Below are 24,360 nucleotides of genomic sequence, written 5' to 3' on the forward strand. Positions count from 1 at the left end.
TGGAACCACCCATATAGAAGTCTATGTAACTTCTATTACCAGCCATATCGTAGTTCCAATCGGTTCTATCAGAAATAGTGGTACAGTAATTTTTATCAAAAAGCGGCTTATGTAGGGTGTAATGCACACTGCCTGGAACATCGGACATGTATCAAGAATCACACAGTGTCCGTAGCCGCCACATGACCAAAGAGAAAGCTACTTTAGCCTCACGGCAGTGGTCGCAGCAATTTGTCTAGCCACAATGTCTAGAGGCATTAGATGTAGCATTAAATTCAGTGCATCAGATGGTGTCGTCCTCAGTGCGGCTCAGTGCGGCAAACAAGCCATTCTTTGGATCCAGTTGAGTATTGAACAGTAGGTGGACTTTTGAAGCGCCATCCACCAGACCACAACACTATATAGCATTACAGGTCTGACAACCGCAGTATATACCCAATGCATAACGCGCGGTCTAAACCCCATAACATTACTTACTGTCCAAAATTTCTGCGAAATCGACCCAATCGAGAGATCAGACTATATGGCAGCTATATCTAAATCGGGGCCGATCTCGACCGCATTGAACAAGGATGTCGAGAGGCCTAAGACAACTCACTGTTCCAAATTTCAACGAAATCGGTTAATAAATGTAGCTTTAATGGGCCTTCGACCTTAAATCGGCAGTTCGGTCTATATTGGGGCTATATCAAGATATAGACCGATATAGCCCATCTGCGAACTTAACCTGCCTATGAACAATAACAAGAAGTTCCAGCTCAATTTCTCTGCTTTTAAAGAATGTAGCGTGATTTCAACAGACAGATGGACGGACGCACATGTCTAAAGCGTCTTAGATTTTTACGACGATCTAAAATTTATGTACATTATAGGTTCGCAAATGCATATTTCAATGTGTTTTAAACGGAATGACAAAATGAATATATCACCATCCTTCGGGTGGTGGGTATAAAAATAGCATACAGGGTGAGCCAAAGAAGCTTACTTATTTGAAAAACTACCAAGCGGTGAGTTGAGCGTGAGTTTCAGCCAAATCGGACAAAAATTGCGGCTTGTAAGGGTTTAAGAAGTCAAATCGGCAGATCCGTTTATATGGGAGCTATACCAGGTTATAGACTAATTTGGAACGTACAGTTATTAAGAGTCATAACAGGACACCATGTGCGAAATCTTAGCCAAATCGAACAAAAGTTGCGGCTTCCAGGGGCTCAAGAAGTCAAATCGAGAGATCGGTTTATAAGGGAGTTATATCCAAATCTGAACCGATATTGTCCAATTACAATCCTCAACGAGCTATACCAATAGTATGTATCTGTGTAAAACTTCAGGAGGCTAGCTTTATGCGTTCGACTGCTATCGTGATTTCGACGACTGAAGTACAATTGTTTTTATTGACCTTTCAAATAAGTAAGTTTTCCAAATCTGGGGCATTCAGATATATGAATGTGTTGAGAAGCTATTAGGATTTTTTATTAAAAAAAAGATGTATCTTCCAAACAATCTATATGGTCTACCTAGAAACTGGTCTATCCACTTTATATATGTCTACGTTAAAAATCATTTTTGTTTTGTCAACAGGCTGATTATAAAAGCTAGAGGAGGTTTGCTTGATTTAAATGCTAGAAATTTTACACCAAGCAAAAATTCAAATGTTTTTTTTGTGCAATGTGCAACTTAAACCAACTGGAAAACACATTACACTTTATTTTTCGCCTATTGCAGAGCCCAACGTTAATGATGTACTTAATAGCACGAATTTACTTTCAACGCCAAAAATGCCTCAAATAGGTTTCACTTATCCGTAATTTTCAGTAAAAGAGACAATGATTGGAGAGAAATGTTAAAATATTTGTTTGTTAGCTTTACTGATGCAACTTTTTCCAATTCCAGATAATCTCCCATAGAAATCACTTTTTCGCTTATGCGATTTTAGTTTCGTATAATATCGCAATTTGGTTTTTGAAAACTTTTCCAAAAGGCATTAAGTTCAGCCGGGCCGAACTTTGGATACCCATCACCTTGGGTATATATGTAAATCACCTTCCGTCATAATCCGGTGAAAGATTCATATATTTTGCACCCATAGAAGCTATATTGAAATATGGTCCGGCACGAACATTGTGTGTTCTAATAAATACAAGTCACTGCTCAATTTTGTAGAACAAACTATTGGCCTTTTTGGCAGCTATATCAACAAAAAGACCGATCTAGACGGATGTCGAAAAACTAGTCACCAGTCAAAATAAGTCACCGACCCAAATTTCAGCGAAATCGGGCAATAAATGCGCATTTTATGGGCACAACACCTTAATTCGAGAGATCGGTCTGTATGGCAGATCTGAACCGATCTGAGAAAAATTAAATAAGAATGTCGAAAGACCTAACATTACGCACTATCCCAAATTTCTGCGAAATCGAATAATAATTGCGGCATTTATGGGCTTCAAACCCTAAAGAGGCAGATCAGTCTATATGGCAGCTTTATCTAAATATAGTCCGATATGAACCATATTTGAATCGGAAGTCGGGAGGCTTATAACAACTCACGGACGCACATTTCTGTGAAACCGGGTAATAATTAAAGCTTTTATGCGCATTATACCCTTAATCTATGACAGCTATATCTAAATATAGTCCGATCTGAACTATATTTAGGTCGGATGTCGAAAGGCTTAAAACAACTCATTGTTTCAAATTTAAGCGAAATCGGGTAATAAATAAAGCTTTTATGGGTTACAGTCCCTTAATTGGCAGATCGGTCTATATAGCAGCTATACCCAAATATGGTTCGATTTGGCCCGTTCCAGATCATAACCAGCGTGCATCAAAAGGCGCATCTTTTCCAAATTTCAGCTTAATATCTCAATTTTTGAAGGCTTTAGAGTGATTACAACAAACAGACACAGGGACATCCGAAATATATATACTTTGTAGGGTCGGAAATTGATATTTTGATGTCAATCCTAAGGTGGTGGGTATAAAGGTGCAGGGCCGATTTTACCTCCATACAGGAGGTACGATGGTTTGGGAAAGGCATCACAACGACACCGAAAAGTTACGTCCTGTTTTATAGCTGCCATGATACGAGGCATTAATTGGGCTTTGGATTTGTGATTAGTCGGAGACTCAAACACCTTGTCTCCTGTTTAAAAGGCCAAATTCTTCACCATCACCCTTATTTGTACCCATGCCTGAACAAAACACAAGGACGAGAAGAAAAGATAGCACCAGATTCCAACAACAAAGGATTCACACGGCCACATGGGTGTCCGCCGATCAAAACACGAGAAACCAAATAGATCATGTTGTGATAGATGGAACGCATTCAACCAGCGTGATAGACATATGATTAGAGATGGGCGATGGGTAAATACCCAAAAGGTATTTACCCGGTAAATTGGGTAAATACCTGGGTATTGACCCATTTATACCCAAAAACTGGGTATTTATAAATTTGCAGATATATTGGGTATAAAACTATTTTCCAAACAATGTTTGATGATTTCGTATTCTGATCTCATAAAATCGGATTTTAGTTATATATAGCCGCTATATAGATCGATCTCCAGACTTAAAGTCTTGAGGCAATAAATTGGTCATTTTTCATCCGATTTCGATGAAATTTGGCACACTGTAACCATTCCTGTCAAATGTGGTCCAGATCGAACCATATTTGGATATAGCTGTCATATAGACCGATCTCCCAATATAGAGTATTGATCTCATAAAAGGAGCATTTTTCATTAAATTTTGATGAAATTTGAAACAGTGAGTTTATTGGGTATTTACCCAACAAATACCCAAGCGTTGGGTATTTACCCGGTAGAAACCCATCTCTACATATGATCGATATGAGGAGCGAACATCGATTCGGATCATTACCTTGTAGCAGCGAAGATTCGAACCCGTCTAAGCCCAGCGAGAAATGTATGATCTGAAACTGCGCGGAAGTTGGCATCGGAAAGTTGTAAACACATCAGGTGGTAATGGCTTACTCCACTCGGCTGACCCAAATGGTTGAAAATAGCACTCCTTGTTCCGACAGTGTAGCGGCGCAATGACAAACCATTTCCCACTTCATGGAAAGAATAGCAACATTCGTACTTGATTGTCAAAAAGCTACTAAAGCCAAGAATGCGTCACTTACACAGGAAAAATAATCGCTAAAAAATTTAAATGAAAACAATTTTTTTTCAATTAAAAAATCATTGATTCACAATTTTTTTAATTGAATATGATTTTTTTTTTTCAATTACAGAAATTTTTGCCATTCTTATTGAAAAAGTTAACTGAATCAATTAATTTTTTTAATGAATCTGAAAATTTTTTCCAATCACAATCGTGATTGAAAATTTTGTAATTTTCAATTTATGGATTCAATAATTTTTATAATTCAATCTTAACAAAATTTCAAATATGTTGCTTAAGCAAATTTAACTAAAGACTATTTCGTCCCCGGTTCTTTGTGCCAGATTAACCCGATGTGGTCCTTCATCGGCCAAGCGCTGCCGCCTCAGTGGAGAAACCCCGGGGAATTAAGACGTTAGTTAAACGTATCAAAATACAACATTTACATTGGCTAGATTATGTTGTCAGAATGGATGAAGAAACTCCGGCTAAGAAGTCTTTTGAAGGCGGCCATAACGGAATACGCAGCAAAGGGAGAAAATCAAGACTAAGTGAAGCAAAACCTCGAGAAACTGGTGTCAGAGATTGGAGAAGAGGGCAGAAGATCGAGGTGCTTGATAATCTATTCTACGTGCGGCAAATGGAACAAATGTTCTATTGGGTTGCCCAAAAAGTAATTGCGGATTTTTCATATAATCGGCGATGAAAAATTTTTTTTACAGCTTGTGTTTCTGTAATTGCATTCTTTCTTCTGTCAGTTATCAGCTGTTACTTTTAGCTTGTTTTAGAAAAATAGTGTGAAAAAAGTATATTTGATTAAAGTTCATTCTAAGCTTTATTAAAAATGCATTTACTTTCTTTTAAAAAATCCGCAATTACTTTTTGGGCAACCCAATATAATGGCTACCTAAGTAAGCAAGTCAGTAAGTTCGTTATACCCTGCCTCAAAGCTGTGGTACAGTGTTTAATAAATTTGTTTATCCATTCATGTGTTGTTGCGATCAAGGAACATGTTGCACACTCAGCCAAAAAGATTGTAATTAATTTTTTTTATTCCAAGGACGAACACTATGGCTTTTTGAAAAAAATCGGTTCAGATAAAATTCTAGGATAATACGAAACACTAGAGAAGATTCATCAGACCTAATAAATGCTCGAAACTGCAAAAGTTTTACTTTCTTTCTGTAATTATTTTCAACACAATGTTCGAGGATGGTTGACCATTATCTGAGTGTAATATAAGCTGCCATGGGTAGTCGCTTTTTTATTGGGTGCGAAAATTAATCTCCCCTAAATAGTCTCAGACAAAACAAGCGTAATAAACGACAAGCCCAAGGTGAACGTGTAGCCCACACTGATATTCCCCAACCAAAGTGGCAACAAGTGTTGGGGGGGGGAGAACTATTCGCCTTCTGGGGTTAAATGTGTGCCATAGTATAATGCACACATGTTGGCGGCGCCTCATTTATAAAGACTTTTAGTGGTCTCTTACTGGATTGTAGTTGAAGGGGTTACACAGATAGGTATCGAATTCCCACGCCTGAAAACGGGAACGTTGTCAAATTATTCACAATTCATTTAACACTTGTATTGAGGTCACGAGGACGGACGGAAAGAGAGTAAAAGAGCGAGAGAGAGAGAGAGAGAGCAGTGTCCAGTCCAAATGGGGCCTTTAGTATTGTTGTCAGGATTTTGGGAGTGTTTTCTGTTTGGTATGTCTTGTTTCATTAACGATGCTAGATGTTGTTCATATTCTGCTAAGAATAGGAGTGGTCACAGGCCTTGGTCAGCTATTACAATTTGTTATTGTCTCGTTGTGGTAGTGGTGTTTGAATTCCTACAAAGAGGCGCTACTGTGGTGTGATGGAATTTTCATGAGCCACAAACATATTGTGAGAACATTGGCACTAATTAAATGCTGGTGTGGAAAATCATGGAAAGGGAAACTAAATGTGTAAAATTCAAATCTAGGGCGTAGAGAAACACAATTGAATTGGAAAACACTTGTTTAGATTAGTATCTTTAAAATGTAGCTAGGGATTCGGATGACGTTGGACGTTTCCTTTGCAATGCCTGTTTCCATTACTGAAAGCGCAAAAAACCGGGGTGTTTGCTGGGCAGGAATTTGAACTTCCTATCCAACATTTTGAGAAGGGCGAAAAATGCAACTGCCATTTAAAATCGTTAAAGAATTATTAATTAGAGAACATTTGAAAAATAGTTACTCTATATGCTGGAGCTGGCAAAATATCGATAGCCCTATCGATATCAAAATTATACACTTCCTAATGGCATAGTTAAACCAGGCTTTGCACACGAATCGTTCCTCTTAATACGAGGGTTGCCTATTATATTTCGAGATTTGACAACCCTTGTGTTGCCATCTGCCAACTGGCAGCTCTATCGTAAAGTTTGACATTTTTGAGGTATACGTACTCACAACGTTTTGACATACGAGCGTTATTTCTGATGTTTACAGCAGATTCATCTCGCCCGAAAAATGGAATTAAATCGTCAACAGTTTCGTGCAATTATTTTTTACAACTTTCGACGTGGATTAACTTAACAAGAGTGCATCGATGAACTTAATTCAGTTTTTGGCGATGAAGCTCCATCAAGGACCAGTGTTTATCGATGGTATGGTGAATTCAGCCGAGGTCGTAGTTCACTCCAAGACGAATTTCGTGTAGGTCGTCCAAAATCAGTTGTTGTTCCAAAAACCATTGATGCTGTGCGTCAACTGATATTGCAAGATGGTCATGTGACCTATCGTGGGATTGAGACAACCTTAGGCATTAGTGGGACCAGCATGCATTCAATATTGCATGAACTTTTGACCGTCAAAAATATTTATTCCTAATCTAATCGATGAGGTTCAGGATTCGAGGGTCTTCATGGAACACTCTTTCCCTGATCATCGCTACATTATGTTTCGAATAGCACGGCCAGTGTCGAATCCGATAAACTTCCGGAATAAGTTGAAAACCAATTGAACAAAATTCGGAAGACTACTCAGATAATTTAGATTGTCCAAGCATGGAAGACATTGATGACAGTGTCAACAGGATTATGACTGCAATGGTTGGGTCTTTCGAAAATAATTGTCCTCTTCGTGAAAGGAAATCAGCCCAAGAAAAACCCTGGATGCCCGGAGAGATTCGCAATATTGGGAAAGAGGTCCGCAGACTTTAAAAACAGAGCACGTCGTAAAAAAGCGGGGGACTCACGTAGACACCGGAATTAAGGAATAATGACGTTGATCAAAGGCTTAACATTACAGAATTTTTGATAGAGAAAGCTTTTAGGAGCTTCCAACCATGTAAGTTACCCGGAGATGATGGAATATTTCCGGCGTTACTACAGAAGGAGGCAGACTATCTGGACTAAAGAGTAGTACATCGAACGAATTACACAAATACAAACAGCATGCCTATGTCAAGGGAAGGTCGGTGGAGACTGCCCTGCACGAGGCTGTGCATAAAATAGAAGAATCCTTCGATGCCAAGACGTACACACTGGCGGTATGCATTGACATCTAGGGGGTTTTTAACAATGTGCGGACCGACACACTGATCCAATCCTTAAACCAGTACCGGGTGGACTCGGTCCTTAGAGACTGGATTAACCATAAGCTAAGGAACAGTTGGATAAATTATGTGTCCCATGGCATAAATATAAGGGAGAAAGTGGCATAGGGCACGCCACAGGGGGGCATCTTATCGCCACTCCTATGGGTGACCACCATAAATAATCAATTACGGATGCTGACTGTTATAATACTTTTAAGAGGTAAGGATCCGCATCAGCTATGCAGAAGGGCTGAAACGGCCTTGCAGATGGTACCCGACTGGGCTAGACCTAGGGATCTCAATATTAACTCAGAGAAGACTGAAATTTGCCTGTTCACTAGGATGATGAACGTTGGCCAATTTGACGCACCGCATTTCCTGAATAGAACGATTTCGATATATGACAAGGTCAAATACTTAGGTGTGATCTTTGACAGGAAACTGAATTGGAAGGGTCACATTCAGGAGCGTACGAAGAAGGCTCATAGATGTTGGGCACTATGTAGACAGGTCGTAGGTACGAAATGGGGCCTGAATCCGAGGATAGTCCACTGGTTCTACAGGAGCGTTTCCTATGTCATTGCACGGCTTTCGCGGCTAACAGACACCGGCACATAGGTGGGGACACAATACCAGACGTAAACCAACTTAGGGGCGTGGCATGGAAAACAATTAAGGATTTTGTAAGTAGCATGGAATTCCTAACTTAGATTTTCTTTTTTGAGCTTACTGGCTTAGGTGTATGCCCATAGTGGCAGAGGGCATATTAATATAAGCACCCTCTTTTCAACATAACCTTCTCTTTCTAGACAAGCTCAGTGATCGGAGATTTTTCAATGGAAAAGCAAAGCCAGAGATCACAACATACACCAACCACTATGGGACGTGTTTCTTTATTTGGTTAGAATAACTCATCGACCTTATTAGGTGTGGAGGCTTCAAGGGCCATTCATTGGTAGGTCTTACTTATGTCGAATAAACCGCGGAGACGCGTCTACGATGCGTTTCACACTAGCTGTTCTTTTCCATCGCATGTATTTTCTTTTTTTCTCTACATTTTGATAAAGTCGCTTGAAAATTTTAGCTGCTGCAGCCGAAGAACGCATATCGGATGAAGGATATACATGCAAGTCATATATTTATATGGACCTATTAGGCCGCCATGAGAAACCTCATGCAAAATTTTGTAAAGACCGGACAAAAATTGTGATTACTAAAGTCTTAAAACGGAAATGGAATACAGAATATATAAGGGAGCCACATTAAAATCTGCACCGATTTCGAAGAAATTTTGCACATGTATTGAGACGCCAAACACCTAACGCAAAACTTTGTAAAGGTCGGACAAAAATTGTGGTTACTACAGCCATTAAAGGGCATATCAAATGAAAGAGATATATAGAAATCTGGACTTTATTAACTTGAACCACTACAGTGGTGTAGGGTGTACATTTCAATAAATCTGTCATTCTGATTACAGGCATAATATTTGTGGCACAGTGTCAACTTGAACGTTAAGAACAAAACTCTGTTTATGTTTGCAAAGATTGCAATTTATATAGCCTTGAAGTTTGTTCCACAATACGAACATGGCAAAACAAACGATAATTAAAACCATTTTTGGTTTAAATTGTTGTAAAAGCGAGTTGATTACGAGACCAGCATCTCCATCATCATGCCGCCACAAATTCACTTAAGCGATAGCTTAAAGTGCCACATGCGAATCGCTCTGTTCACTTCACCTCTTTCCAGTTGTGGTTTAGTTTATGAACTATTCTATTTTATTGATCACATTATGTGTTTGCTTTTTCCTTTTTGAGTGGGTTTCAGTCATCTCTATTGTAAAATATCACCGCCAGTCCGTCACCATCATTGCTTACCATCATGGTTAAACTTCAAGTTTACCTTCGCATACTTAAATGTCACTGTCAATGTGATTTTGAGTAGTGAGGTAGTAAGGTAGAGTCAAATTAAAGGTAGGTTCAGATGACCAATAACGACCAAATTTCAATCCCATGGCAGTCGGTTGTATGTACCGGATTGACCCGATAAATTCCTTCATCGGCGAGGGCTGCCGCCTCAGTGTACCACACACTTCTACAACAACAACAACAACCAAATTTGGGATACAACTCTGTTCCACTAACTTGTTAAAGCAAATTCATACACACATAGAAATAGTTCTATAGAGACAAATTGCCAGCGACATGGAGTCTCGAAAATTCAAAACAAACAGTCAATACAGTCACAAAATTCAAAATTATTCCCTTGTGGCAACGCTGCACTGTGGCGCGGATAAAGAAAACAGGTGGCAAAAATCAAAATTATCATGTGCATCTACGAGAAATTTTATAAAGAACCTATACCATGTAAAAATTTCAAACGATTTCAAAAATGTCAGATTTTTAGTATAAGAGATTCGGCCGCTCAAAGTTGACTTTTATTTGGTTCGATTACCAGTGTTATATCTCGAAAACTAGTTAAGGGATTGTCATTTTTTATTTTGTTTATGGAAGGATAGACTTAAAAAGTGTAGAATTATAAAAAAATAATAATGATTTCTGTGATCTTCTCCAGGCAAACCACTATACAAAAAGTACACATTTTTCACTTTTTTTCAACTTGAATGGGAAATAAAAGAATATAGCCACAATGTCTAGAGGCATTAAGTGTAGCTATAAATTCAGTACATCGGATGGTATCGTTCTCAATGGGGCTGCTATGCACGAACAAGCCATCTTTTGGATTGTGCAGCAGGTGCATTTTTGAAGCGTCGTCCATCAGACTGTTGCACCATATAGCATTATAAATCTGACAACTGCAGTATACTGCTGCTGCAATGACATGCGGTATAAACCCCTGAATTTTGTCAATAGCCTCTTGACCTGAAATTTCGTTTTGATAGATTTTCGCCTGGGCCACTTTCCGCAGTTAACTATTCTGTGATTTTTCTTTGCCGCCGTTCACTATTCAGAAGAAAAAAAAAAGATTTAAAATTACTATTGTGGTTTAAACAATCCAATTCTTTAGAGAAAGGGTTGATAAACTGTTTAAACGATCAAGGAAACAATTTTATGACTTTTTGTGAGTTTCCTCATACAACCACAATACTCATGTCTTTAGTATTGACCTCTTTTGCTACAGAAAGTTTATTTCTTATACCCTACACCATAGGTTAACGGAATACTTACTTCGTCATTTCGTTTGTAACACATCTAAATATATGTCTAAGATCCCAAAAGTTATACATATTCCTGATCGCCATGATATTTTAAGTCTATCTAGCCATGACCATCTGGCTGTTTGGCTGTGGAAAGCACGCTAAGGTACCATTTGATAGGTAGAATAACAGCTACCATGGTCTTAAACACCCAAGCCAAGTATGGCTCGAAGCAGTCCATCACCCGATATAGCTCAAATAGCATATATCAAATGCGATCCATGGTTGAGGGTATATGAGATTCGGCCCGACCCGGCTCGGCCCAACTTACCACAACGTTAAATTTTAAAAACAAAATATTTGCCATTTCGTTATGTAGCTCTATATATAGTCTTGTAATCTTATCTCATTTGTATTGGCTGGAATTAAATTACGCAAATTTTCCCCAAACAAATTGGAAAATACTAACGTCATCGGCAAATAGTGATAGATAGTATTTAGCAATAAGACAAAATTAAAGTGGAGATTTTTATGGTCGCTCATGGTAGGTTATTGTTTTATTTTATTGAAGGCACACTTGAGTTGAAGTGCTATTGTGCTATATGTGATTATTATTTTTGGTACACTGGAAAAAAAATATCCCATAATTTAAGAGTTTTCCTTATTCGTAGGATTTTAGCAATGAAAACGAGCCAAAGAATCAAATCTTTGAAATAAAGATGTTACCTTTAAATTTAGTTTCCTATTTGCTAACGGACATGGCCATCCGTTTCAAATCTTGATCGCTGATAAATTCTTATTTTACTTCATAGCTGACTGTCCAAATATTATTTGAAAAATTCATCGTAACTTAAAACAATTAAACATATAAAGACACTTCTATTTGTAAGACTGTCTTTCACTACAGTTCACTGTTTTCTTGTCCCATGGTCACTTTCCTAACATTCAAAGATATTTTGACCTTCATTTTAGATTTTTGTCTTTGATAACAAGACGCAAAGTTAAGGATTTATCAATCAAATATCCTACCAATCAAAATAAAAATTCCTTAATATGAAGAACATTTTTTTTTCACCAAACTGAATGTTTCCTTGAACATTTGGAAAATTAATCATCTTTAATGAAGTTTGCTAATCTTTAGCTCGAATCTTAAAATTAGCGAAAACATTTATCGGTGTATGTAGGAAAATAAAAATTGTCGATGTGGCGAGTGAGTTGGTTGTTACAAATGAAAGAGTTGTTTTTTTGAAAAACAAAAATAGCAACTGTATTAACACTGGATCATAAATTTCAGAATATAGAAATTCATCACTGTTTTTGCCTTAAGTTTAAATGTCAAAGCCGACTGCATAATACGACTGTATTATATTATCCATACAATTTGTTGTACTTACAACTATTCATTATTGTACTCGGTATTCAATGCCGCCACCATTAGTAAGGGGGTAACCATAGCTAGAAACAAGCAAAAATGTGCTAAGTTTGGCCGGGCCGAATCTTGGGTACCCACCGCCATGGATTTTGGTAAAAATTTGCCTGGTCTCAAGTAGTCATATAGGGAAATCGGTCTATATGTCAGTATAAAAACCAATTTGGATCATACTTGGAATGGACTTGGCATTCAGCTAAATCAGGTGAAAAATGAGGCCTCTAGAAGCTCAAGAAGTCAAATACTGGGATCAGTTCATATGAGGGGTGTATCAGTATATATACTGATTCGGATCATTCTGGGCATGGATGTTGGAAGTCATAGCACAAGTCTTTCTGCCAATTAGATGAAAATCCAAAGTACAATATGGGAATCAACTGAGCGATTCGGATCGTACTCGGCAATGGTGTTGGTCAGAACAGAAGTCTTTGTGCCAGATTTCAGCCAAATCGGATAAAAACTGAGGCTTTTACAGTCTTAAGAATTCAAATCCGGGGATCGGTTTGTATGGGGGCTATATCAGATTATAGACCAATTTGGCATCAGAACAGAAGTCCTTGTGCCAAATTTCAGCCAAATCGGAAGAAAATTGAGGTCTCTTTCAAGAAGTCAAAACTGTGGATCTTGAACCTGAACCGTTATGGCCAATTTGCAATCCTCAACGACCCACATCGATAAGAAGTATCTGTGCAAAATTTCAATCGGATATCTTTATTAGTTCGAACAATATTGTGATTTCGACAGACGGACATGGCTAGATCGACACAGAATATCAAGACGATCAAGAATATATATTAACGCGCGTTGATTTGATTGGTTAAAAAAAAATCAAGTTGTATAGCAATAACGTAATCTACATAGAAAAAAATTTAAAAAAAATTGTTCAATTAAAAATTCAAACGAAAAAAAAGTAAATGCATTTTTAATAAAACTTAGAATGAACTTTAATCAAATATACTTTTTTTACACTTTTTTTCTAAAGCAAGCTAAAAATAACAGCTGATAACTGACAGAAGAAAGAATGCAATCACAGAGTCACAAGCTGTGAAAAAATTTGTCAACGCCGACTATATGAAAAATCCGCAATTACTTTTTGGGCAACCCAATAGTTTTCAATTAAAAAATTAATTGATTCAATCATTTTTCAATTGAATATAACCTTTTTTTTACCATTACAGTCGTGATCGAAATGTTTGCTATTTTCAATTAAAATCAGTAATTGACTCAATTAATTTTTTTGTTTAATCTGAATTCAATTGAATTGTAGTTTTCAATTAAAAAATTAGTTGATCCAATAATTTCTTTTAATTGAATATAACCTTTTTTTACCATTACAGTCGTGATCGAAATGTTTGCTATTTTCAATTAAAATCAGTAATTGACTCAATTAATTTTTTTGTTCAATCTGAATTCAATTGAATTGTAGTTTTCAATTAAAAAATTATTTGATCCAATAATTTCTTTTAATTGAATCTTAAACAAAATATAAAAGAAAAGAGATTTCAAAGGCCCATATGTCCCTCATTTCGGCAAATCTTTAGCAATACAATGGCAGCCGCTTCTACGTGCCGGATTAATCTAATGGGGTCCTTAATCGTCTAACGGGGCTGCCGCCTCAGTGCACAACACACTGTTACTACCACAACAACAAATCTATAGGGCACCCTTACCGGACACCCGAAATTTTTTGGAGAACCCCCGCGGAGGTTTTTTTATACGGATGCCCACGGACTTCTGCCCCATGAAAGCACCTGAAGCTCATGTTCCAGGAGGTAAACATATGTGTGCCAAATATAGAGAATTAATTGATTTTTTTTTTAAATTTCTAACATAGCAAACGTTAGCCATAAACGTAGTATTATCGAATATAACTAACTTTGTTTACTGTAAACCTTTTAGCAACTTCACCTACGGTAAAAACTCCTTTCTTTTGTTGTAAAACCAAAAACTCGTTAATGGCAAAATTATTTCAGTGGACGCAAACGAGTGTTCGTTTACCGAACCAATAATTATCCCCTTGTGTCTCTCCAACTAGAGAGAAAGAGAGATTGTGACTATTTAAGCGTATTGAGTAGTAATGGATGAAAAGTAATGAGCGGACGAAAAACTCGGAAATTGATAATTTTTAAAGTTTTACCATAGGTAAGTCCAATGACAAAAATCATTGGAGCAACATGGAAGGCTTTTAATATAATTGTGTACCATAACATCGAAAGAAATCCAAATATATTTTGGAAGAGTTTGAATTGCCAACTTAGATCTGCGTATAATTGGTAAAAATTTGATTTATAATTGTTTTACAACATAAAACTTAACTTGGTAGCATTTTCAATGCGCACAATCTATGTATTTTAAAATTAAAAAGAATATACATATACACAAGCATGACATTAATTAATTAATTTATAAGTAAAGAAAAACTAGTTAAAATCCTGAATAATAGTTTATATATCAAGAATGAAAGGTATTGCCAGTGTAAAAAATATTGATTATCTTAATATTTGTTACAAATTCTTGCAAGACTTTATCGCAAAAAATATGTACTTTTATCGTAAACAAACTCTAACGTTTTTCAGAAAAGAAGTTTACTTGGCCAAATTTTCTTTTATGCGAAACGAACTATTTTTTTTTGCGTATAGTACCTCAGAAATACCGCCAGCACTAGGAGGGCATAACCATCGTAGATTTTTTTTATGTTCTCGCCAGGATTCGAGCCCAGACGTTCAGCGTCAAAGGCGGACATGCTAATCTCTGCGGTACGGTGGCCTACTTTCAGAATGTCAAGCGCCTAGATTTATTCCTTTAAAAGTTTGCATCTTTCGACAGATGGACGGACGGATATGGCTACATCAACTTAGAATGTAAAGAGGATCAGGAATATGTACTTTCTTGGGTCTGAGATCAATATATCGATGGGCTACAAGCGGAATTCGTATACCCCCATCCTATGATCGATGGTATAAAAATGGTAAAGATAAGGTTTAGGTAAAGTCAAAGTAAAGGTAAAGCTAAGGGTGATTTTTTAAGAGCTTTACGCAAGTTTTTCAAAAAAAAAAAAAAAACACATAAAATTCAGAAAAATGCATGAAATCTTTATTTGAATCGATAGTGCAGTCCATATAATTGAATGTTTGAAGATTATTTCATGCAAATGTTGACCGTGACTGCGCCTCAAATGGTCAACCCGCTTAGTTAAATTTTGGCATATTCTTTTCAACTTTTCGGGCGGTATCTCACGAATAAATGCTTCAATGTTGTCTATAACATAGTCTCACAAAAAAAGTCTAGAGGCGTTAACTCGCACGATCTAGGCGGCCAATTGACCGGTCCCGAACGTAAAATAAAATATTCACCGAATAACGGTCCAATAAAGCCACCAGCCCATTAACCGCACCAAGCTGTGACTTTTTCTGGATGCATTGGTAGCACTTGCATTGCTTCTGTATGATCTTCACTCCAAAATCAATCAATCAAATTCTGGTCCTTTACGTACCCATTGAATCAAAAATGAGCTTCGTCGTAAAATGGAAGAAGCGCGCTATGAACTTTTCAATTGAAAATTCCTCTCCATTAAATCCCCCATTTTTGTAACGAATCCCCATCATATCCCCAAGGCTGACAACAATGCTCTCCTCAGTGGTGCTCATACGCAAACAACACATCCACTGAACGATTACAAAAACGTTCGGACAACGCCCACACTATTACCATAGCATGAGCGTGTGTTTTTAGCTAATTTAAGTTTTAGGGGGCATGCGTAACAAACAATTGTTTTGGCACAAGTGGTTATTAAGTGTCAAATTTTGGGTCTTATGCAGTTCTTTGGTAAACATACGAATCTACTATGGAAGCAACGCTCAAATCGTAACTTACATGCGCTACTATCGATGGAGAGGATACATCCAGGAATGGTCAAAGGAATTTTAACAGAACACAATAATAATAAGTACGCACATGGCTCGCATAGGCATTAGAAATGATAATATCTGTCTCCGACATGATATAGCTGTGAGCATCACACAGGCCGGAACTTTGAGGTCTGATCCGCGTAGTGTTCATTGCTGTCACGAGAAGCTTAGCTGGACGTGCCCGGTAACGTCCACAGGTTACGGAAAGTGGAATACCGTTGCCGCTTCTCCGTAATCACGGACAAGCAGCGGTGTCGAGGGGAGAGTCTCAGTGAGAAGCCGGGCGGCACCGACTCTTGCATAAATACTGAGTGCCTATGATGCTCGATATGGCAAGGCGAGTTGTTGGTGCCTTTAAATAACCAATGGCCAACTTGTTTCCGCGGCGATCGGTCTTTTGGATCGGAACGAGCTTGCTCACTTACAGGAGCCTGACAAGGATCGCAACCTCCACATGAAAAAAAAGGCTACAACAACAACATAATATCTGTCGGTGCCTAAGCCGTGAAAGATAGCTAATATTTTCTCTGTTAATAATCAGCCGTAAGTATTAGTAAGAATAAGATACTAGGATCTTTTTTTTTCGGGCATTGAAGAAGTTAAGAGGACACCATCCAGTCAGATTGAAATCTTTTATACTAATATCATCAAAGTGGTACGATAGTGTACATTGATGAAATGTGTCGAAATCATTGGCGACGCCCGTTAAACTACCCGGAGCAAAGAGAGAAAGGCTATTGAGGAATCGCATTGGGCCACACTATGGCTTGGCGGATACCTATACATATAATGTCTGATATCATTCTCATCCGACGTAGCCTATCCTATCTATTGAAAAATAATTCTTCTGTGTTCTTTGTCAACATTCGAGAATTATTGCTGGCATTAAAGCTGGGAAACAAAAAGTTAACAAATTTAATGTTTTGAGGGAGCACCATGTACCCTCCAGGCAAATGCTTAAGTCCTGCAATTTTAGCTTGCCTATAGGCTACATTTCCTACCCATCGTGTGACTGATGGACACATGAAAATAAAACTGTTTTTACTATAACAGTGTTTGATGATATGTTTTATTGTCGATTTCCATCAGGAGTGTAAGTTTTGCTCTAGTAAGAGATGCCAGTATTAGCCTTAATCCAATCCAAATAGCTGGTGAGACGGGTGAAGGCTGCAGGATAACCCTTTTCACAGCCATCAGCTGTGCCGAAAGAAGTCAAACCAATTTGAACTTTGGTGGATTCCAGAACCAATGGGCCGCCAGAGTCGCCGTTGCAAGGGGACACACCACCGGGGGTGGAGACGCAAATGTTAGATGAAACGACAATAGAGTTGCCATAGGTGGCAGCGCAAACTTTGTTGGCAACGACTTGCATACGGGCCCATTGCAAATCGGTAGTAACACCCAAGACTGCATCAGAGGTCTGGCCCCAACCTGAGGCAATGACATTTTCACCGGTGTAGGTAGGGTAGGAGTTGGCAATGGCCGGTAATTTGACGGGTTGGATATTGGCGGTGAAGGTGGTAGCGGGGATCTTGATCAAGGAAATGTCGTTTCTTACATTCTTGGGGTTCCAACCACTATGCACAATGATGTTCTGGCTAAATACGATATGAGTGAGAGCTGGGGAAGTACGGACTGTGGATCCCAAATACACATTAACGACCATTACTCTGAAAAGTAATAACTGCTGTAGCGAACACAGCACTCCAAAAGGTAGCTAAAAATGCTTAACTTACCCATCGGTACAGTGAGCAGCAGTCAAAACCCATTCTTTGCCAATTAAGGAACCACCGCACCAGGCAGCGGCATTCGGATTAACTTGCAAGGAGAGACCAACCTGATAGGGGAATTGGCCAACCTTGGCATCGTTGCCATTGGTTATACGACCATCACTGCCCCCAACTACGGGCACAACAACTTTACGTTGGTAAAGTGGCTCGGCGGAAACGGTGGCCAAGGTCAGAGCGAAAGCAATAAAAAACTTCATGTTGTTTGTACCGCTCAACTGGAAATGTCTGAATCAATTAATATCGCACATCTCACTTTTATACTATTTTTGATTTCTATCTTTAAGCTACCCTATATTGAGTTATTGCCTTTTTTTTTGCTCCAAAAACCTGCATTAAGATAACGAATGATTTTTTTCAAGTTTTTATTGGAGGGATCTTGAACTTAAATACTTTAATTCATGTGCAAAGGCCAATCAGATTTGATAGAGGAAATTCCAAGGCAAATAGTGCATTAGATTCCCACAATGAAACTTTATTGTCTTGTCAAAGTGATAGAGGACACATCACAATCTCTGCAAACAGAGACCATGGAGGTCTCAAGATTGGAAGTATTTGATGTTCTTTGTATGTTAACACCATACAAGACAAAACTAGCGTTGCAAATATTTTCTACAAACATTACGACTTGTGTGGTGTCCATCGTTATAACGGGAAGCTTAGCTAAAAGCTACCGGGCGCGTCCACAGGTTGCGGATGGTGGAAAGCTCCGTTTTTATGCGGAGCAGCTGCAAATACGGCCGCGGGCAGTCAGCGATTTTCGAGAGGAGTCTCAGTGAGGAGTCTGTTGGCACTGGCTCTTAATTAAATACTGATGACAAGGCGAGTTATTGGCGCCTCAAAATAACCAATGGCCAACATTAGCGTGTCTGTTCCCAGGTTAGGGGCGGCCTGGGGCGAGCGTTGGATCTTGGAGCAATCTGTTCGCCACAACAAGGTATACATGTGCAATCCCACAAAACCCAAAGGAATAGAAAAAACGGACCCCCCCCCAACGTTGACGACCCACGCAAACGAAAAAAGGACCATGATTTCCGGATCTGTACCTAGAATGCCCGCACTCTTTATAGAGAAGGTGCAGTATACGCGCTGGCGGATGTATTAGAGAAGTACAAGGCAGATATAACCGCCTTACAGGGAGTGCGATGGACTGGGAGTGGCGTCACTACAACACCAAACGGTGACGAACTATACTATAGCTGCCATAACACGAGGCATGAATTTGGCTGCGGATTTGTGGTTAGTTGAAGACTGAAACACCTAGTCTCCAGCTTTACTCCGGTGGATGATCCGCACAATCCGCATAAAAGCCAAATTCTTCAACATCAGCCTTATTTGTGCCCATGCCCCGACGGAAGACAAAGACGAGCAGACCAAGGATATTTTCTACGAGCGCCTAGAGAGAGAATATGACCGCTGCCCCGCCCATGATATTAAAATCGTTCTGGGAGATTTTAATGCGAAAATATGGAAGGAAGACATTTTTGGTCCAACAGTCGGAAAGTTTAGCCTCCACGAGATAACGTCCAGTAATGGGTTGAGGCTGATAGATTTCGCCGCGGCAAAAAACATGGTAGTTAGTAGCACCAGATTTCAACATAAAAATATCCACGAAGCCACATGGCTGTCACCCGATCAAAACACGAGAAACCAAATTGATCACGTTGTGATAGATGGAAGGCATTCATCCAGCGTGTTAGATGTACGATCGATCCGTGGAGCGAATATAGATTCGGATCATTACCTTGTTGCAGCAAAGGTTCGCACCCGTTTTAACATGTCACGGAAAGTACGATCTGAAACTGCTCGGAAGCTCGACAGATGGCAGAGGCATTCTCCACTCGACTGGCCCAACTGCTTGATGAAAGCACTCCTTGTCCAAATGATATAGCGACGCAGTGGCAACAATTGCCCACTCCATGGAAAATGCCGCGAAATCCGTACTTGGGTACCGGAAGCCTCCCCCAAGAAACCCATGGTACGACCAAGAGTGTCGAGATTCTACTGAAACCAAAAATGCAGCATATAGAGCAACCCTGCAATCGGTAACAACGCGCCAGATGAAGGGGAGGTATCGGGTACCGCCGAAAAAAAAGGAAATGAAAAGACGTGTGAAGTGTGAGCGAATTGAGATGTACAGGAGTCAGAATGATGACCGGAAATTCTACAAAAAAAATTAAACATCAAACCGATGGCTTTGGTGCAGGCACATCCTCCTGCAGAGACAAAGAAGGAAATTTGGTAACTGACACAGATAACATGCTGAGAATATGGAAAGAACATTTTACCCAACTGCTAGTGTCCGACGTTGGCGGCGAAGAGGATACCACAGAACCAATCAATGATGATGGTATAGAATGTTTACCTCCTATTCATAATGAGGTCCAAGTAGCAGTGACCCTACTAAAGACCAACAAGGCAGCAGGAGCCGACGAGTTACCCGCTAAACTATTTAAGACCAGAGGTGACACGCTGATAAGGCGTATGCATCAGCTTATCTGCGCAATCTGGCTAGAAGATCGCATACCCGATGATTGGAACCTCAGCATACTATGTCTCGTACACAAGAAAGGAGACAACACGGAATGTGCTCTCTCCTCCCCATCGCATACAATATACTCTCGAGCATACTGTGTGAAAGATTAAAACCTAAAGTCAATGAGATAACTGGGCCCTTTCAATGTGGCTTTAGACCTGGTAAATCCACCCTGGACCAGATATTCACACTGCGCCAAATCCTGGAAAAGACTCGAGAAGGACAAATCAACACCTACCATCTCTTTGTTGACTACAAAGCCGCTTTCGATACTCCTTTACGTTCAAAGCTATTTCAAGCCATGTCTGAGTTTGGTATCCCTGCAAAATTAATAAGACTCTGCAAGATGGCACATGCTGATACTGAAATGATTGCTCCGAACCATTTAATACCAAACAAGGTTTCAGACAAGGAGACAGCCTATCGTGTGATCTCATTAATATCCTGCTGGAGAAGATTATATGAGATGCAGATGTGAATAGATATGACACACTAATCACAAGAGAACACATGCTACTCGCCTATGCAGACGACATCGATATTATAGGTCGGTCCCTGGAAGTAGTAACTGCAGCCTTTGAAAGAATCGAAAGAGAGTCGGTGAAAATGGGTCCGGCAGTAAATGAAGATAAGACGAAATGGATGGTAGCAACTCCCAAAACACCCTGTACAACCGAGCAGATAAAGAAAATGGAGAAAGTTGGAAACCACAACTTTGAGATAGTTAGTAACTTTATTTACCTCGGCACCGCCGTAACCGAAACGAATGACACCAGTTTTCAAATAAGCGAAGAATAATACTGGCAAACAGATGCTAAATACTTTGAACTAAGTAAGCAGTTTAGAAACAAGGCCACTTTTCGAAACACTAAGATTACACTATATAAGACACTGATACTACCCGTGTTATTATACGGTCCTGAAGCATGGGTACATGTGAGAGCAGATGAGGCAGTGCTTGTTGTATTTGAGAGAAAGATTCTTCGTAAAATTTATGGACCAGTTTGCGTTAATGGAGAATATAGGCGACGTATGAGCCACGAGCTGTATGGCGACGATAGCATAGTTACACGCATCAAAATACAACGGCTGCGTTGGCTAGGTCATGTTGTCAGAATGGATGAAGAAGCTGCAGCAAAGAAGTCTTTTGAAGGCAAACACAGTGGTACACGCAAACCGGGAAGACCAAAAGTCCGATGGAAAGATCAAGTGGTGGGGGACACCTCGAAACTTGGTGTCAGAGATTTGAGAATGAGCGCAGGGGATCGAGACGATTGGAACGCTACTCTACTTTCGGCTAGTGGAACAAAAAATTCAAAAATTCAAAAGCTTAAAATTTTTCGAAAAGTTGAGCATTTATATGCGATTTGTTGGACGACAAACAATAGATAATCGCTAGATAGTTGTATTTTTGAACAAGTGTCACAAATAGATGGAAAAGTGGCGTAAAAATGCTAAAAGTATGGCATTTAGTATCAAAATAAAAAAGTGGCACACAAGTGGCATCGTCAAAAAAAAGTGTCATATTTGATACTAAAGAGGCACAATGGTAACGCTGGCTGCAATACGTGCTGGTATAATCGGATAGACTAAAAGTTTGCATCATTTTCATGAAAATCTGTCACTTAGGTTTACGTTGCACTCACTTACACAAAACGATGAAGCAAAAGGTGGAGAATTTTGTCGTTCATACTTACAAACCGTTCAGAATTTTTCCAAGCATGTTGACTTACCTGAAAGAAAGAAAGATATGATTATAAAACTGCTTTCGTCGTCAATAAATTAAAAATTTAACCGGAAGCTAAACATTTTGATTAAACTTTTATTCATAATGATCAATGATTAAAAAATAATGCATTTGATGCAAAATAAATCAACAGACCATGCTTGACATGGGAGTCACAATCCGAGTTGTATACTCAAATTTTTGTTAAATGCTAGAAGGTGAGCGCTTTTTGATTGTTATAGCTTAATTTTGAACGAATTTTTATACCCACCACCGAAGGATGGGGGTATATTCATTTTGTCATTCCGTTTGCAACACATCGAAATATCCATTTCCGACCCTATAAAGTATATATATTCTTGATCAGCGTAAAAATCTAAGACGATCTAGCCATGTCCGTCCGTCTGTCCGTCTGTCTGTTGAAATCACGCTACAGTCTTTAAAAATAGAGATATTGAGCTGAAATTTTGCACAGATTCTTTTTTTGTCCATAAGCAGGTTAAGTTCGAAGATGGGCTATATCGGACTATATCTTGATATAGCCCCCATATAGACCGATCCGCCGATTTAGGGTCTTAGGCCCATAAAAGCCACATTTATTATCCGATTTTGTTGAAATTTGAGACAGTGAGTTGTGTTAGGCCCTTCGACATCCTTTGTCAATTTGGCTCAGATCGGTGCAGATTTGGATATAGCTGCCATATAGACCGATCCTCCGATTTAGGGTCTAAGGCCCATAAAAGCCACATTTATGGTCCGATTTCGCTGAAATTTGGGACAGTGAGTTGCCTTAGGCCCCTTGACATGTTTCTTAAATTTGGTCCAGATCAGTTCAGATTTGGATATAGCTGCCATATAGACCGATCCTCCGGTTTAGGGTCTTAGGCCCACAAAAGCCACATTTATTATACGATTTTGATGAAATTCGGGGCAGTGAATTGTGTAAGGCCCATCGACATCCTTCGTTAATTTGGCTCAGATCGGTCCAGATTTGGATATAGCTGCCATATAGATCGATCCTCCGATTTATGGTGTAAGGCCCATAATAGCCACATTCATTATCCGATTTAGCTGAAATTTGGGACAGTGATATGTGTTAGGCCCTTTGACATATTTCTTCAATTTGGTCCAGATCGGTTCAAATTTGGATATAGCTGCCATATAGACCGATTTCTTGATTTATGGTTTTGGGCCCATTAAATGCTCATTTATTGCCCGATGTCCCCGAAATTTGGAACAGTGAGTTAAGTTAAGCCCCTTGACATACTTCTGCAATATCGCACAGATCGGTCCAGATTTGGATACAGCTCCCATACAGACCGATATCTTGGTTTTAGGTTTTGGGGCCATAAAAGACGCATTTATTGTCCGATGTCGCTGAAATTTGAGACAGTGAGTTTGGTTAGGCTCTTCGACGTCCTTCTTCAATTTTGCCCAGAACGGTCCAGATTTGAATATAGCTGCCATATAGACCGATTTGATAGACTCTGGATTTAAGGTTTAGGGCCCATAAAAGAGGCATTTATTGTCCGATTTCGCCGAAATTTGAGACAGTGCTTTGTGTTAGGCTCTTCGACATGTTTATGCAACTTGGCCCAAATCGGTCCAGATTTGGATATAGCTGCCATGTAGACCGATATCTCGATTTAAAGTCTTGGCCCCATAAAAGGCGCATTTATAATCCGATTTCACTGAAATTTGACACAGTGACTTATGTTCGGCTTTTCGACATCCTTGACGTATATAATTCAGATCGGAATGAGGTATATGAGCATAAGGTATGAAATTTTCACCGAATTTTTATGAAAGGTGGTTTACATATATACCCGAGGTGGTGGGTATCCAAAGTTCGGCCCGGCCGAACTTAACGCCTTTTTACTTGTTTTAGTCAATTTTCATTAATGCATCCTATCTTAATTTGATATTTACATTAGCAGCATTCCACTATCCGCAACATGTGGACCGCAACACCTCACCGATCGGACCCCAAAGTTCCAGCCTATGTAGTGCTCATAGCTATCCCGGCACAACAAATTGTAGGCTTATAGAGCTTAACTTTCTACTAGTGAGGGTGCAGAAACAGATCTTGTGGAGCTCTTCTCTGGAGCCTGGTAAAG

At 39.2% G+C, this 24,360-nt stretch overlaps 2 protein-coding genes across 12 annotated transcripts in view; both read right to left on the reverse strand.

Annotated features, from left to right (window-relative positions):
* The window catches only part of LOC106092065 (formin-binding protein 1-like), a 365,714-nt gene that overhangs the window by 46,527 nt on the left and 294,827 nt on the right, over positions 1-24,360 (reverse strand). The gene's annotated exons all lie outside the window — the stretch shown is intronic.
* On the reverse strand, positions 17,233-18,210 carry LOC106092060 (serine protease 1-like). The gene is made up of 2 exons (XM_013258813.2): positions 17,931-18,210; positions 17,233-17,864 (listed from the first exon to the last, which is right to left on the reverse strand). Exons 1-2 carry the CDS (start codon positions 18,179-18,181, stop codon positions 17,300-17,302), a joined length of 816 nt encoding a protein of 271 aa, XP_013114267.1. The 5' UTR covers positions 18,182-18,210; the 3' UTR covers positions 17,233-17,299.

This window comes from Stomoxys calcitrans, chromosome 1 (assembly GCF_963082655.1).
Source record: "Stomoxys calcitrans chromosome 1, idStoCalc2.1, whole genome shotgun sequence".
Taxonomy (NCBI): Eukaryota; Metazoa; Arthropoda; class Insecta; order Diptera; family Muscidae; genus Stomoxys; species Stomoxys calcitrans.